General features: G+C 43.1%; 1 protein-coding gene and 1 long non-coding RNA gene across 2 annotated transcripts in view; one reads left to right on the top strand and one right to left on the bottom strand.

Moving 5' to 3' along the window:
• Window positions 1-11666, bottom strand: part of Atp1b3 (ATPase Na+/K+ transporting subunit beta 3) — a 30667-nt gene extending 19001 nt beyond the window's left edge. The window contains exon 1 of the mRNA XM_050157337.1: window positions 11406-11666. Coding sequence (XP_050013294.1) covers window positions 11406-11514 — 109 coding nt within the window. The 5' untranslated portion in view covers window positions 11515-11666. The remainder of the gene's footprint in view (window positions 1-11405) is intronic.
• LOC126510668 (uncharacterized) lies at window positions 6675-9011 on the top strand. The gene is made up of 2 exons (XR_007594457.1): window positions 6675-7526; window positions 8784-9011. It is a non-coding gene; the product is annotated as an uncharacterized lncRNA (long non-coding RNA).
• Window positions 11667-14806: the final 3140 nt, after the last annotated feature.

Here is a 14806-nt window from a genome sequence, read left to right as displayed (position 1 = left end):
CAAGCCTCCAGCACATCTGCTCATACTCTCGGAGCCACTAAGATACAGCTTAGTTTGTACTAAGTCTCATCTTTTAGTGACACTAGACTGAATCCTAGACTGCTCTAGGGACTCAATTTACAACCCCCTTCTTCCTTTCCTGACAGTCAACTGAGTTCAACATCCCTAAACCAATGGGATGTGGGTCAGCCCTCATTCTGAAGCCAGGGATCTAACTTAATGTCTTCATCAGCATAACAAAAACGACAGAAAATCCCAGGGTTCTAAAGATCACGTCAGAAATGAGATAAAGACAAGTTCTCCAACATAGACCACAAGCTTCATCAAAACTGGACACACACTACCAGCCCAGAGGGCTGGGCAAGAGTATGCAGGCCAGCTGGGCTACAGTAAGACACTGGCTCAAAAAAGACCAAAGGGAAACAAAAGCAGCCCTGAGTACACACCCTCAGCATTTTGAGCCTTATGATTTGGTTCACTACTTTGTAAATTTTCTAGTTACCCACAGGAATCTGACATGAAAGAGAGCTCAGAAGATTCTGGGATCAGAAACTTTTACTTGATAAATAACCATTCTGTTTATAGTCTTAATTATTTTAAGGCAGAGGCAGGTATGCTTTTCAAAAAAAAGAGTAATTATATTAGGTCACACAAAGTTTAAAATGTTTAGTATATCTGAATTTTTAATCTTTTGTTCTGACAGTTTCATACATGTACACTTTGTATCCTACCCACCTCCTCTCCCATGTCCTCTCTTTCACGTAATGTATTGTAGCGCAGCCTGCTGCAATGATGACCAGTCTATAAGGTCTTGTGCAAGCTATTAGAATTTAAACAAAAAATAAATAAATGAAATAAAATAACAAAAAAGAGAAAAACCTAAAAACAAAAGTAGAATGTTACTAGAATATGGTTTGCCACTAACATTCAAATGTACTATACAGTTTAACTGTTTCTAGTATGTCCTGATTTATACAACTCTATTACAATACATTTAAAAATATTTCAGCAAGATCTCCTACTGCCCCCGTCATACTCATCCTCATTCTTTGTCTTCTACCTCACCAGGCTCAAGCAGCACAATTTTCTAAAAATGTCTCATAAAGAGAAATGACTTCTTTCAAGACTCACCTGTATCTAAACATGCCTGAGCATTTCAGCCCTCTCTGTGGCTATTAGTCCACTGTACTAATATCATATACATCTCACTGACCTTTGAGCTACATTACAAACTACACTCGAATATTCCCACAAGATGTGCTGGATATCAGTTTCATTTCTCTTGGGTATTTATCTCTATGTTAAATGCTGGGTCACATGTACTTCTATACTTAGTGAGGTCCTCGCCCTCACTGCTGCAGGTCAGACCAAGGAGCCTGTGGTGTATACCTTCAGTTCTGTTTAGCACTTTATTGATCTGTGCTGGGGACAGATGTCAGGCCTTGTGCATACTTGATTACATGAAACCTTGACTCAAATTAAAAGAGCGGTAGGAACCTCCATGACTTTGTGTGGGTTCAAATTTTGTACTCCTGTTGTGTACACACACATATACACACACACACACAGCCCCACAATCATGAATAAAGACTTTAATGTATCTTTGCCAAATGTCCAGAAACAAAGAGATAACAAGGACAGAAAGTATTTTTCAAAAACAATCAAGTTGCCTAAGATACAGAGCTTTGGGATCATCAAAAAACACTCTTCAAATCTAAGAGCATCTGTTCATAAACTAGCCATGAACTAAATAAAAACCAAGTGGGCTAGAGGTGTAGCTCAGGGATAAAACTCCATTTCAACGGGTATGAGGCCCTCCGTTCAATCCCTGGCATCTCTTGTACCTACAGAAAACTATTTTTTAAAACTTTTACTAAAAAACAAAGCAGGCATGCTGGCACATGTCTGTAATCTCAGGCCTTAAACTGAGGCAAGAGGATCAGGGGTTCAAGATCATCCTTGGTTACATAGTTTGAGGCTAGTCAAAGCTACGTATGATCCTGTTTTAAAAAATTAAACCAGGCATGGTGGCATACGCCTTTAAATCCCAGTACTCAGGAAGCATAGGCAGGTGAATCTCTGGGAGTTCGAAGCCAGCATGGTCTACAGAACGAGTTCTACAACAGTCAGGGCTACACAGAGAAATCCTGTCTCAAAAAAACATGTGCCAACTCCACACACATACATATTAAAAATGATTTAATAAAGAGTTAAAAATGTATTGACTTAAAAAAAGAAAGACGAAAAGCTGTCAAGTTTTTAGTTAGTTGAAGAGTAAACTGGGCCGGGGACATAGCTTAGATTTTAAAGCACTGGTCTAGCACCATGAAGTTCAGGGTTCAATTCCTAACACAGCCAGGGTGCCAGGGGCTGTAATCCAGCACTCTATGAAGGCAGGAGGATGAGGAGTTCAATTATCCCAGACTATTTTTAGCCTGGGCTATAAAATCTTGCTTATACTGGGGGTGGGGTGATATACAACAAAGAAACAAACAAATGTATTTGTTGCTGTTGTTGTTGTTTTAGTTTTTTGAGACAGGGTTTCTCTGTAGCTTTGGAACCTGTCCTGGAACTAGCTCTTGTAGACTAGGCTGGATTCAAACTCAGAGAGATCTTCCTGCCCCTGCCTCCCAAGTGCTAGGATTAAATGTGTGCGCCATCACTGCCTGGCTGACCCCCCCATCATTCTTTTATTTCCTAAGACTTATTTATTAATTATGTATACAGGGTTCTTCCTGCATGTTTGCCTTCAGGCCAGAAGAGGGCACCAGATCTCATTATTGATGGTTGTGAGCTACCATGTGGTTGCTGGGAATTGAACTCAGGACACCTCTGGAAGAGCAGTCAATGCTCTTAACCTCTGAGCCATCCCTCCAGTTCCCCCCTCCCCAAATCATCCTTAAGACTTAATTAATTAGGTAGAAAGACAGATATAAAACCTGGGCTACCCCCAGAAAGAGAAACTGGGGAGAAAGCACAGCACCCACATGGCAGCTCCAATGCCTTCATCTGACCTCTTTAGGCACCAGGCACGCACAAACACAAATGCAGGCAAAACACATACATTATAATAATAAACAAACAGGATGGGATAAACTGGGCATGGTGGCTGTAGTTGGCTTCATGCCATCACTTGGTGGGAAGAACCAGACAAACTAAGTCTGGGGCCAACTTGATCTGCATACGCAGTTCCAGATCAGCCAGGGCTTAATAGTGAGACCCTGTCTCAAAAAAAAAACAAAAAAACAGTGGAATTAAGTTCAGTAGTACAGCAATTACCTAGCATGAGCAAAACTAAGTTCAACTTCCAATAATAAACACAAAAACACACAGTAAACTAAATAATAGAATTCAAATATTTAAAAAGAAAATCATAAACAGCTACAAAGATGTACAGTAAGAACAACTCAGGCCTATGAACAAGAAACTAAGTGGGGGTTGGCAAGATGGCTCAAAGGGTAAAGGCTTGCTATGAGTCAAGCCCTACAACCTGAGCTCTATCCTCAGAACTCATGGTGGAAAGACAGAACCACCTCAACAAAGGTCTTCTAACCTCCACATGTAGAACACAAATAGTAAATAAAACTTAGAAAAAGCTATCTATAAATCTCCACACTACAGAATTTTATGCAGTTATTCAGAAGAATTAAACAAATCTACATATTCTGGTATTGAAACACAGGCAAGTCATAGTAAATAGAAAAAAAAAAAAAACCCAAACTCTACCTCTTCATATAAAAGTAGAAAAGGGTTGATGGAAAAACTGAAGTTTTTTTTAAAATTCATATTTCTTATGCACACTGGTGTTTTGCCTACATGTCTGTGTGAGGGTGTTAGATCTTGGAGTTATAGGCAGTTATGAGCTGCCAAGTGGATGCTAGGAATCAAACCCAGAACCTCTGGAGAAGCAGTCAGTGCTCTTAACTGCTGAGCCAGCGCTCCAGCCCTGAAAACTGAAATTTCTTTAGGAAACAGACTGGTGATGACATTTCAATCAGTATTATTTACAAATGTACAGGCAAGCTGAATGAACTTTAACAGTGAACACCCAGAATCCCAGTCTCCAGTTAACATTTACCTTACTGTGTCTAGTTTCTGAATGCAGTTCAGCACATGTCAAGGCCCTTCAGCCCCCAAACAACTCACCATCCTAATAGCTAAAGTTGACGGAAAGTTTACAGATCATTACATTTGACAAAATTAGTTCACATATACGACCCCAACTCCTACTGAAGAGATAACCTCAAACCATCCCAGCAGATCTCTATTCCCACTGCTCTAGACTCAGCCTCCATTCTGCACATTTTCACAGCATGCAAATAAAATCATCTAGTATGTACTTTCTTCAGTGAAGCTTTCCCAATGGAATTATGAGGGCTTTTGTTTGTTTTTAAAATACCCGGTCTTATGAGTAGCTCTGGCTGTCCTAGAAATCCCTATGTGTACCAAGCTAACCTTAAACTGCCAACTGCTGGAATCAAAGGCATGTGCCACCACACTCAGCATCATCCCTGTCTTGTATGGCCTTAATACATTTCTTAGTTGAGTTGTACTCCACCGTGCAGGCATACCAGTTTGTTTGCCTATTCTCCTACTGACGGACACCTGGGCTGTTTCCAGTTTAGAGCCATTATGAACACAACTACTATGCACATTCTTGTTACAAGTGTTTTTGTGGATATGTTTTCATTTCTCTTGGGTAAACACATAGGAGAACTGCTGGGTTAGGATGTAAGTGTATATTTGCTTTTATAAGAAGCTGCCAGACTTCTTCTACCCAAAATAGATACATCAAGTATCACATGTTTAAAAGCACTAACACAGATAGTAGTGATTGCCCAGAGAAACTGATGGTAGCAAGGTACCTACTGAGTATGGATATCTATTTGTAAAATTGCAAACAAGTGTGTTAATTGTTACATGAGAGTAGGAACCCAAGAGTCTACATGCCATTCAGACCAGTTCAAATTATTTTTTTCTTCCATGCCTTCTTTTGGGAATAGAGAGCTGAGACAGTCTCACACAGCTCAGGCTGGCCTTGAACGTCTGCTTCTCCTGCTGGCATCCCAATCTTTAGGGTTACAGGTCTGCACTCCTGAGCCTGGCCCACTTCAATATTTCTTGAGTCAGTCTACAATGACCACTTTTATGTCTAGAGTCAACAGACACAACTCATTTTTGTAAATCAAATACTGAGAAGGCAGACACACAATTGTCATCCACTTGGAGTAACGGTAAAGCCACAATAGGCACCATGTAGCCAGCAAAGCCTACACACTCATTTGGTCCTTCAGTGTTTGCTGCTTCCTAGCTGAAAGCATCCGGACGGGCTCATACAGTGAGGTCTGAAATTCCATGCCCTTTCCCCTTTATCAAGGTCCAGAGGCTCTTCAAAGAGAAATCTAAGCTTAGATACAGATGTGGAACTGGAACTTAGGTCTGGATTCTGTTCCAGTATGATCTTCTCAGTGGATTCCTGAGAGAAATCAAGTATTATACATGCACCATGTCTTGTATGTTCACCTTTATTATGGTGCTAGAAACTTCAATATCAGTGAGAAATTTAGTGGAACACAGTAATCTGGCTGACTGAATTATGCCTTCTTGTACAATGAACTACATCAAACTTTCAGTATAGATCTAAGTGACTAATTCAATGCTTTCTCAATATCACTTCCAGGACTAAATGAATCACAAGCTGAACTTTGCTCATCCCAAAAAACACACTAGATGCTACAGGGACATAAATGCAGCTGTAAATCCCGCATTATGGAACACACACACATCAGGTTCATAGTATTAGAAACAAGAGGTATTATTTTCACTTAGAATGCATCAGAAGGCTTGAGGCAGTTTTGACATGCAAAAGAAGTCACACAAATAGGGAGAACTAATATGCAGAGAATGAACAGTATGGGGAAAGGAATAAGCTGGCCATTCCGGACCAAGGAGGCCTTGAGAGCAGTGCATACAACCACAAAGAGGTAAGCGTGAGACCACATGAAGACCACAGCGAGGCAGCTGGCTTATGACAATATAAAAAGCCCATGACTAGACAGACATGCACACCGTGGATCCCAATACAAAGATACCATGGCTGCTGGGATACACCTCACAAGGCAGCACACAAAAGTCTGCTACATAGGTGATTTTTTAAAAAAGCTGGCAGTCATTTATGCCGGTAATCTAGTACTTTGGAAGCTGAGGCGGCAGGACTGCCTCAAGTTCAAGTCTTCACAGTAAAACTGTCTTTATAAAGGGGCGAGGGAACAAGGTGACTTAGTGAGTAAAAGTATCTGCTTCCAAGCCTGATGACCTGAGTTTGATCCCTGGGACCCACAACGGTAGGAGAGTCAGCTCTAACAGGTTGTCTTGAGACTTTTCCATGTGCATTGTTGAAATATGCACATGCACAGACAGACTGAAATGAAACAGTTACTTAATATATTAACTAAGCGTTAAGAAGATAAAGTCATTCCTGGAACTGGAGTTATAGATGGTTGTTTTGGGAGCTAGAGAGATGTCTAAGAAGTTAAGAGCAACGACTGCTCTTCCAGAGAACCTGGGTTTGAATCCCAGCAATCTCATGGCAGCTCACAACCATCTATAACTCCAGTTCCAGGAATTCGACACCCTCCCTGACCTGCAGGGGTGCTAAGCACACACGGGGTGCACAGATATGCATGCAGGCAAAACACTCATACATAAAAATAAAATCTAAAAAAAAATTAAACGTTAAGTAAACGTTAAAATAAGTAACATTTTTCTTTTGCATAATCAGTGCTTAAATAACCAGTCCTTAATCAAATGCAATGATAAACCATTGCAAAATTATTACTGTAGGAAGGCCTTTGTTTTGTTTTTCTAAGACAAAGTCTTACTATGGTGCCCTGGCTGTCCTTAAACTCAATATGTACACTAGGCTGGCCTGCAACTTATAGCAATCCTCCCGCCTCTGTAATTCCATCTCCAATTTCCAAATAATGGAATTACAGATGTGAGCTGCCATGTTAGCCTATAAAACAGTTTTAAACATAAAATAAAACCCACCTGTTAGTACAGTTTAATTCTGATAAAAAAAATTCAGAAATCAACTTTGGGGAAGGGGGAAAAGCAAACTATTTCGGAGTGAGGTTCTTTAATAACATTAAAACACATATGGTCAACTGGGCAGTGGAGGAACACACCTTTAATCCCAGCACTCGGGAGACAGAGGCAGGAGGATCTATGTGAGTTTGAGGCCAGCCTGGTCTACAGAGCGAGTCACAGGACAGGTTCCAAAGCTACAAGAATACCTGTCTCAGAAAAAAAACAAAAGAAAACAACATCAACAACAAAAATATAACAAAAGCACATACGGTCACTATTACAATGACTCCTGTAACCTGCTTCCTTCATCCACCACAGGTCTACTTTCTGGACAGTTTAGGACTGATGTCTTACTCCTGTTGGGTGACACTTCAGTAAATGCCCTGATCGGGTGCTGCCCCTCCCGCACTAGCCTGCATTTATAACCTGCACACAAGGTAAGGTAAGTCTTTTAAAAGTGCCTATATGTATAGTTTCACAAAGGTCCTACTTACTGGATGAAGACCATCATCTCATAAAGCTACATCTCATCTCATAAAGTGTTATACCCGAATGATAGCCACACTTGCCTTCTCTATAGCTAACTAACTAGTCTCCTGAGCAGAGCATTTGCTAAGGCGGGACCCAGAATGGAAGCAAGTGGTTGCCAAAATGGCACTTCATGAATCTATTATGAATAAAAAGGGCATCTGAACACGATGACATGAGCTAGTTATGAACCAGAATTTATGTGGTTATGCTTAGTAATCAGAATCTTGAGTTGTAAGCAAGTCAATATTAATCTACAACATTTATCAATAGACAACCTAGATAACAATGCCCCAAGTTTATCTTTATAATGATACCATGCCAGGCATAATTTACAAAATAGAACTTCTAATCTGGACTCTGCCCTCTCACTAACTCACCAAGTGATTTTTCTCACCTACGTCTTGAGTACAATTCCTGCTGAAAACACATTTTTTACATTACAGTATTTGATGCCTAATGTAAATTAATTTTTTTACATAGTGTATCATACATACAAATACAGAAACAATGAGAAACAACTCTTCCTTAGATATATTTTTGTTATTACATTCCATAATTGAATGTTAATTGTAAATCAGATGTGGTAACAAATGCCTATAATCTCAGCACTCAGGAAGTAGAGGTGGGAGAGCCTGAACTTAAGTCAGCAGGATTCAAAACAACCAAATAAATTTAACTGCAACTCATGGCACACTGCCTACCTTAATACTAGATGACAGCCAAGTCCCAGCACATTAGCTCTAATTGTACTTAATTCACAAGATCAGCCACTAGGCACCAACATTTTTGTTCTGTTTCGTCAGAAGCGGCAACTCCTTATTCCTGCTGTGTGCTCACTGTTCAGCTTGAGAGAGTAACTCTAGATATACCTCAATCCCCACACTGCTACTCAAAAGCTTCAGATCGCTGTTTTCAATACAGCAATATGATGCAATAAGCAAAATTTTCATTTTCTAAAATGCTTACAGTAAAATTACAGGCAGGGTTTCTGTGTTAACAACCCTGGCTGTCCTGGAACTCACTTTGTAGACCAGACTGGCCTTGAACTCACAGAGATCCTCCTGCCTCTGCCTCCTGAGTGCTGTGATTAAAGGCATTCACTACCACAACCAGTGCAAAAAAAAATTTCTTAAATATTTTTAAAGTATCTAATGTACTTATAGGCTACACCTCAGATCAAGATGGAACATACTGCAGACCTAAGAAAAATAAAACCAGAAAACTGTGGACATCTTTATAAAGTCTCAAGAAGCCTTTATACAAAACAGACAACAACTTTACAAAGGATAAAATAATGTTTTTTTTAAACTACTACCTGCATTAAATTTATGGAGGTGTGGAGACACAACTAGAAATATATAAAGAGGTTTTTTTTTTTTTTTTTTTTTTTTTTTTAGAAATGTAAAAGCAAAAGCAATCACAAGATAAGAATAGCCTCAGTGTTGAGGGTAAAACACCATTACATCCTTGGTGGGAATATACTCTGACAACTGCCAGGAACACACCATGACAACATGCTTTCAAACTCTAAAAGGTTTGTATGAGCAGCCTAGAAATCCCACAAACTGATCCCAAAGAAATAAATTTGGAAAACTGTACATACACAAGGGGAGGAGGATGAAGAAAGAACCAGTACATATGGGTGACAGAGATCCTTTTAACATGGCAAGGTGTTTACAAATACTTAGAATGAATCTACGGTTATCTCTTTTGGCTTTTAAAAAAGGAAACATCACACAAATTGTAGAAAGACATACCAGAATGTTAATGGTGGATCAGGCAGCTGGCTCATACAGGGCTTTGATGATTTTAAGTAAAAAGTACCCCTCTTGGCAGAGAGCCCCAAAGGCACATACTTGAGTCTGGGTGTAGGAGCCCTTCTCCACAGCACACTCAAGAGTCTAGGTCCACGGCCTTGAAGGCTGAGAGTGGATTTCAGCCTCCTCCCACCCACATTTCCTTAAAAGAATGCCCTTGTGCTGGAATCTTCAACCACCCCTGCCGCTCTGCACTGGCTCACAATTCCCTCAATAAACTCGAAATCTACTACTTGAGCATAAGGGTAATAAATGCTGATTCTGTAAAGAGGTCTTGCCTAATTCTTCCAAAGCTAATCCCAATTTTATTTTATGTTCCACTACAACCCTTATACTTTGTCCAATTAATTCTAGATACTTTGTATGTTATCTATTTAAATGCATATTATCAAGGAGATCTATTTGCTAAAATAAAGATTAAAACAGCAACTGTCTAAGCTACCCTGATGTTCACTCATGTAAGTGACTTGAGACAAGAGAACTACCAAAAGTAAGTCTGAGATCAGTCTGGGCTACAGTGAGAGCCTGCAGAAACCCTAGCGAGGTGAAGAGACTCAGTGCTGGAAATGAGAAAGGCAGACAGAAAGGCAAAAGGTAATCTACAAGATAAATCGCTCTCCACCACCCCAGATCGCTTCAGTTGGAAGTACAAAACAGAAATAAGCAATAATCATCATTCTCTCTTTAACTCTGGGTGGAAGGCTGATTTCCTTAGCAAGTAGTGAGCTCCCAAGAAAAGATAGCAATTTAAATAAAAATTGTACATAATTACTGGGCAGTTAGGCAAGGCATCTGTAAGATAATACAACCACTGGACTGGGATTAAAGGAGACTGGGCTCTTTTCTTGGCCCCGTAGAATATGTAATTTTACATAGGCAAAAATCACAACCTCTGGGTCTCATTTTTCTCATTTCTGAAGTGGAGGCTGGAAATTTAAAAAAACAAAAAACAAAAAAACCCAAAACCACCCTTCCAGGGCCCCTTTCAGCTTGTGACAGGAAAGTCGCCTTCCACCCTGCAGGAGCTCACTTCAAGTTATTTTTCTGAGCCACAGTTCATTTACCGTCTTTAAGCTTCTCAAATAAAATACCATGCCCCAACGGTTCTCAGCTCTAGAAATCTATTCTTGCTCGGAATGAGATAAAAAAAAAGTCAAGGTCCATTAACAAGATACTCTTTAAAAGGATTAAAAGGATTTCAAAAAGATAAAATTGTTGAAGTATAAAGGCAATAATGGAACACACTTGTTCATTTTCTCTAACATTTTTTTGAACAAAAAAAGGCACCTCACAACCGCACAACACCCAGAAGATGGATTCACTATATCTTTTTAAAACAATGAGTTCGCGCAGAGAAAAGCTGCTAACATTCAACCATCACCAAATGTTTTGAAGGCGAGAGGCGGGCACGCGGGCGGGGGTGGGGGTGTTTAGACTGGACTGTCTTTCCCCAAAGCAAAATCCGCAAGGTAGAAAAGTGCTATGACCTCCGAGCACGAAGAAACCCTCTCCGAGCCGGCCTTTCTCGGTCGGAATTCCAGTGCATGTTCGCGGACAATGTGCCCCAGTGATTAAGTCCCCGTCACGCGTCCCTGCAAGCCACCCACCCACCCACCCACACACACACACACACTCCCGGCGCTCGCCCGCACTCTCCCGGGTATCCGGGTGGCAGCGTCGCCGAGTCACAAGATAGCGGGCAGTGGAAATTTCCTCTCCCCAAGCAGGCGAGGGGCAGGTCCGGCTTCCCCAGTCGGCGCGGCCCGGGCCTCCAGGGCGCGCTCCCCACAAAGGAGGCCTGGCCGGGCCGGCGGGTCCCGTTTCCGGCGCCGCTCGCGGCGGGAACCGGCAGCACGTGCGCCCCGCTCGAGCCGGGGCAGCGGCCGCCCAGCCACGGAGCAGGGGCCCCCAGGCCGCGGGCAATGAATGGGGCCGTCCGCTGAGCCGCCCGCCCCGCCGCGCGCTCACCCCAGCTTTTGGCGGTGCGCCCCAGGAACTCTCCGCTGGTCGGGTTGTAGATGAACAGCTTCCACTCGGCCAGGCTCTGATGGAAGGACTTCTTCTCAGTCTTCGTCATGGTGGGCGTGCGGCAGGCGAGGCGAACCGAGGCCGCGGGACTGGAGGCGACGAAGGGCTCGGCGGCGCGTCCCGGCGACGGCGGCGGCGGCGGCGCAGCCCAGCGACTGCGGCAGAGGACTGCAGGGCCGGGGCCAACTCTCCGTTACCAAACCACTCGAGCCGACTGAGCCGCGCCGCGCCGGGCGGCTGCTGGGGCCGCGGGAGCCTGACGTCTCCGCCCGCCGCAGCCAATCCCCGCGGCCCTGGCGCGCACCCCGGCCGCTGCCTCCCGCCCAGCTGGGCGCGGCCCGAAGGCCAAGCGCCGCCCTGCTGGCCCCGCCCCCGACAGCCACGCCCAGGTTGCAAGGCTCCGCCCGTGACGCGGGGCCACGCCCCCGATCAGGCCCCGCCCAGCCTCGGCTCTAAGCGCCTGTGGCCCCCGCCCAGCACCGCGGGGCTGCGGGCGGAAGTCTCGAGGGCACAGTGACCAGCTGGGTGGTGGCCCGAGGACGGTGGGCACCCGCGTCTGCAGCGCTCTCCATTGGAAGCCCAGGCCTTCGGCCATCAGCCTGCGGGGTAGCCGTCAGAGCCTGGAGGGTGTCCTCGATCCAGGGGCCTCCTGCAAACCGCCGTGGCGCGTTCTTCTCGGGGCTCTGTGACGTCGCTAAAAGACACCTGCTGCAGGGCCTCGGCCGCGTTTGTAGCGTCCGGAGTGGACTGGCTGCTGTGGGCCACCTGACCGGGGCGTCGGGCATGGCAATTTTATTCTAAATGTGCAGTTGTTAACAAGATGGGGTGCCGCATGCTTTTTCTCGAGTCAGTTAAGCATATCAATGAAATCAATGTAAATGTTTTCCCGAGATTCCTGTCCACTAAAGGATACCTTGATTCCCACTCCCCTTCCCCGCCCCGGTCACTCCAATTGTTAACTACAATTCTTGATGGAGTATGGATGCTTGCTGGTGTTTCTTTGCCACTGGTGGCTGCTGCGCTGGGGAGGAGGAGAGGATGCAAGCAGCATTCTACAGGAGATGGAGCTGAAGAGCAAAGTGTTTCACATCATAGACGAGCTTTAAAAAAGACACAAAATGGGAGTTTGAGAAAGTGAGTATTTCTTCGGAAAAGAAATGGAATGTTGCCTCCGTTTAATAATAAGAATGAATAAACGCAACACAGTTTGCAGTAATTTTCTTCATTAACCACCCCCCCCCAATTTATGATGAGTATGTAAAATCAAGTTTGGTTTGTGAAAGGGTCTTCCTATGTAGCTTCCTCACTTGACACTGTATCTCAAGTTCCAGTCTTGCCTCAACCTCTTGAGTTTACAGGCATGTGCTGCCATGCCTGATTTCCAGTTGTTAATTGATTTGTTTTTGTGTGTTGGGGTTTGGGGGCAAGAGTGGAACCCATGGCCTCACGCATATACTGCAAGCATACACTACCAGCTGAGCTGTTTACTCAGCCTTCTAGTTATTTTTTTTAAGCCAATAACACCAGAAGGTTTGCAGGAGCATTTTGTAGACTTTGGCACGGAGCTGATATTAGAAATGCCAAAATATCACTCAAGGAGCCTAGAGTGCGTTTCTTTAGATTATAGGCAAGGTTGAAGACTAAGGGATGGAAATAATCTTCCCTCAAAAACTGAACTCTAGTCAAGGGTAGAGCTAGAGCACTGTTAGAATCAACTATAAGCTTTTTAGTTTAGGTGAGAAGAAAGAAACACAGAGTTTCTGGAATGAAATAGAAAACCTATCTGCTTATATGTGCTAATAGCACACACACTCAAGAACTAATTACCTGGTACACACAAAGAAAATAGGAACCTTAGGAAATTGTGTTTCAAAGATGTCGGTGGCTGTCTGAGAGTTTGTTTCTGTGTTTTAGTAGCCATAATATGACTTTTATACTTAGTGTTTTGTGGTTTTTCTAAATAAGGGTTCAAATATAAATATAATTCAGTAAACACTTTCAAAAATCATGGCTAGCATAGTTAGTGTGGCAGCCAGTTCCAACAGATTGCAATTTGGCAAAAGTATCATAGCCTACTCCCACAATATGGGAACTATTTGTTTCTCTCCTGTGTAATCATCGAGCATGACCTGGAAGAGAAAACACTAGTTGTCTTGGGATATGAGCCTGCCAAATACAAGCAGATGAAATATCAAGTTCAGTCATATTCCTTGTAGGTAACCTTCTTTTATAAGAGAAGTTGCTTTGCCAAGGTAAAATGCAGGATGCCAACTTCAGTTTGAATTTCAGAGCTGATGCAAAACTTTCTTATTATAAGTAATAAGTAAACTTTTAAAACCCCTTAGAAAAACTTTCCCCCTTTTTTGTATGTGTGGGGGTTTTGTTTGCACTTTGCCTGTGTCACACATGTGTGCCGTGACCAAGGAGGTCAGAAGAGGGCACATCCCTGGATGTTACAGACCATTGTGAGCTCCCTTGTAAGTCCTGGGAATTGAACCTGGGTCCTCTGGAAGAACAACTAGTTTTTTGAACTTCTGAGCCATCTCTCCAGCCCCAGTGTAAGTATTTTTAGTATAATATTTGGAACAGAGCTGCAAAGATGGCTTGGCAGGGAGAGGCACTTGCTGCCAAGTCTGAGAACCTGGTTTGATCCCCAGGGCCCACATGGTGAGGGGGCAAGAACTGAGTCCGTAGAGTGGTCCTCTCACACCACACATGTGCTCTGGGATGTGTGAGCACACGCACAATCAATAAATAAATACATGTAATACATTTAAAATAATAATAACAGTTACCCTGGAAAGTGCTGGGTTTTGTCTATCTGAAATACAAATACAGGTGAAATTCAACTATAACTAAGTATCCTATATTTTCGTTTGCTGAATCTGACAGTCCTACCTACCCTGTAGAAGACACACATACAAATCCCACAGTAGTAATGATCATGTATATCATAATAACTAACATTCTTGTCCTGGACTGGGTGGCTAGTGCAATTTATTTCACAATCTTCACAAAACCCAAATCTGATAGTGTCTGCCTGATTTTTTGTTTGTTTGTTTGTTTTGTTTTCGAGACAGGGTTTCTCTGTAGCTTTGGAGCCTGTCCTAGAGCTAGCTCTTGTAGACCAGGCTGGCCTCAATCGCGCAGAGATCCACCTGCCTCTGCCTCTCGAGTGCTGGGATTAAAGGTGTGCGCCACCACAGCCCGGCCACTGCCTGATTTTCTGAATGAGAAAACCAATGTTAGAGAAACTACTTCACTCGTGGTCATGACACCAATGAGTAGCAGCAGTCAGATTCAAGTGAATGTCTCTCTTCTGCTGCCTCAGGTAGAAATCT

Source organism: Alexandromys fortis, unplaced genomic scaffold, assembly GCF_014885135.2.
Source record: "Alexandromys fortis isolate MF-2015 unplaced genomic scaffold, M_Fortis_MF-2015_v1.1 scaffold_85, whole genome shotgun sequence".
NCBI lineage: Eukaryota > Metazoa > Chordata > Mammalia > Rodentia > Cricetidae > Alexandromys > Alexandromys fortis.
Note: the sequence above shows the minus strand (reverse complement) of the source record. Positions and strands in the feature narration are given on the sequence as shown.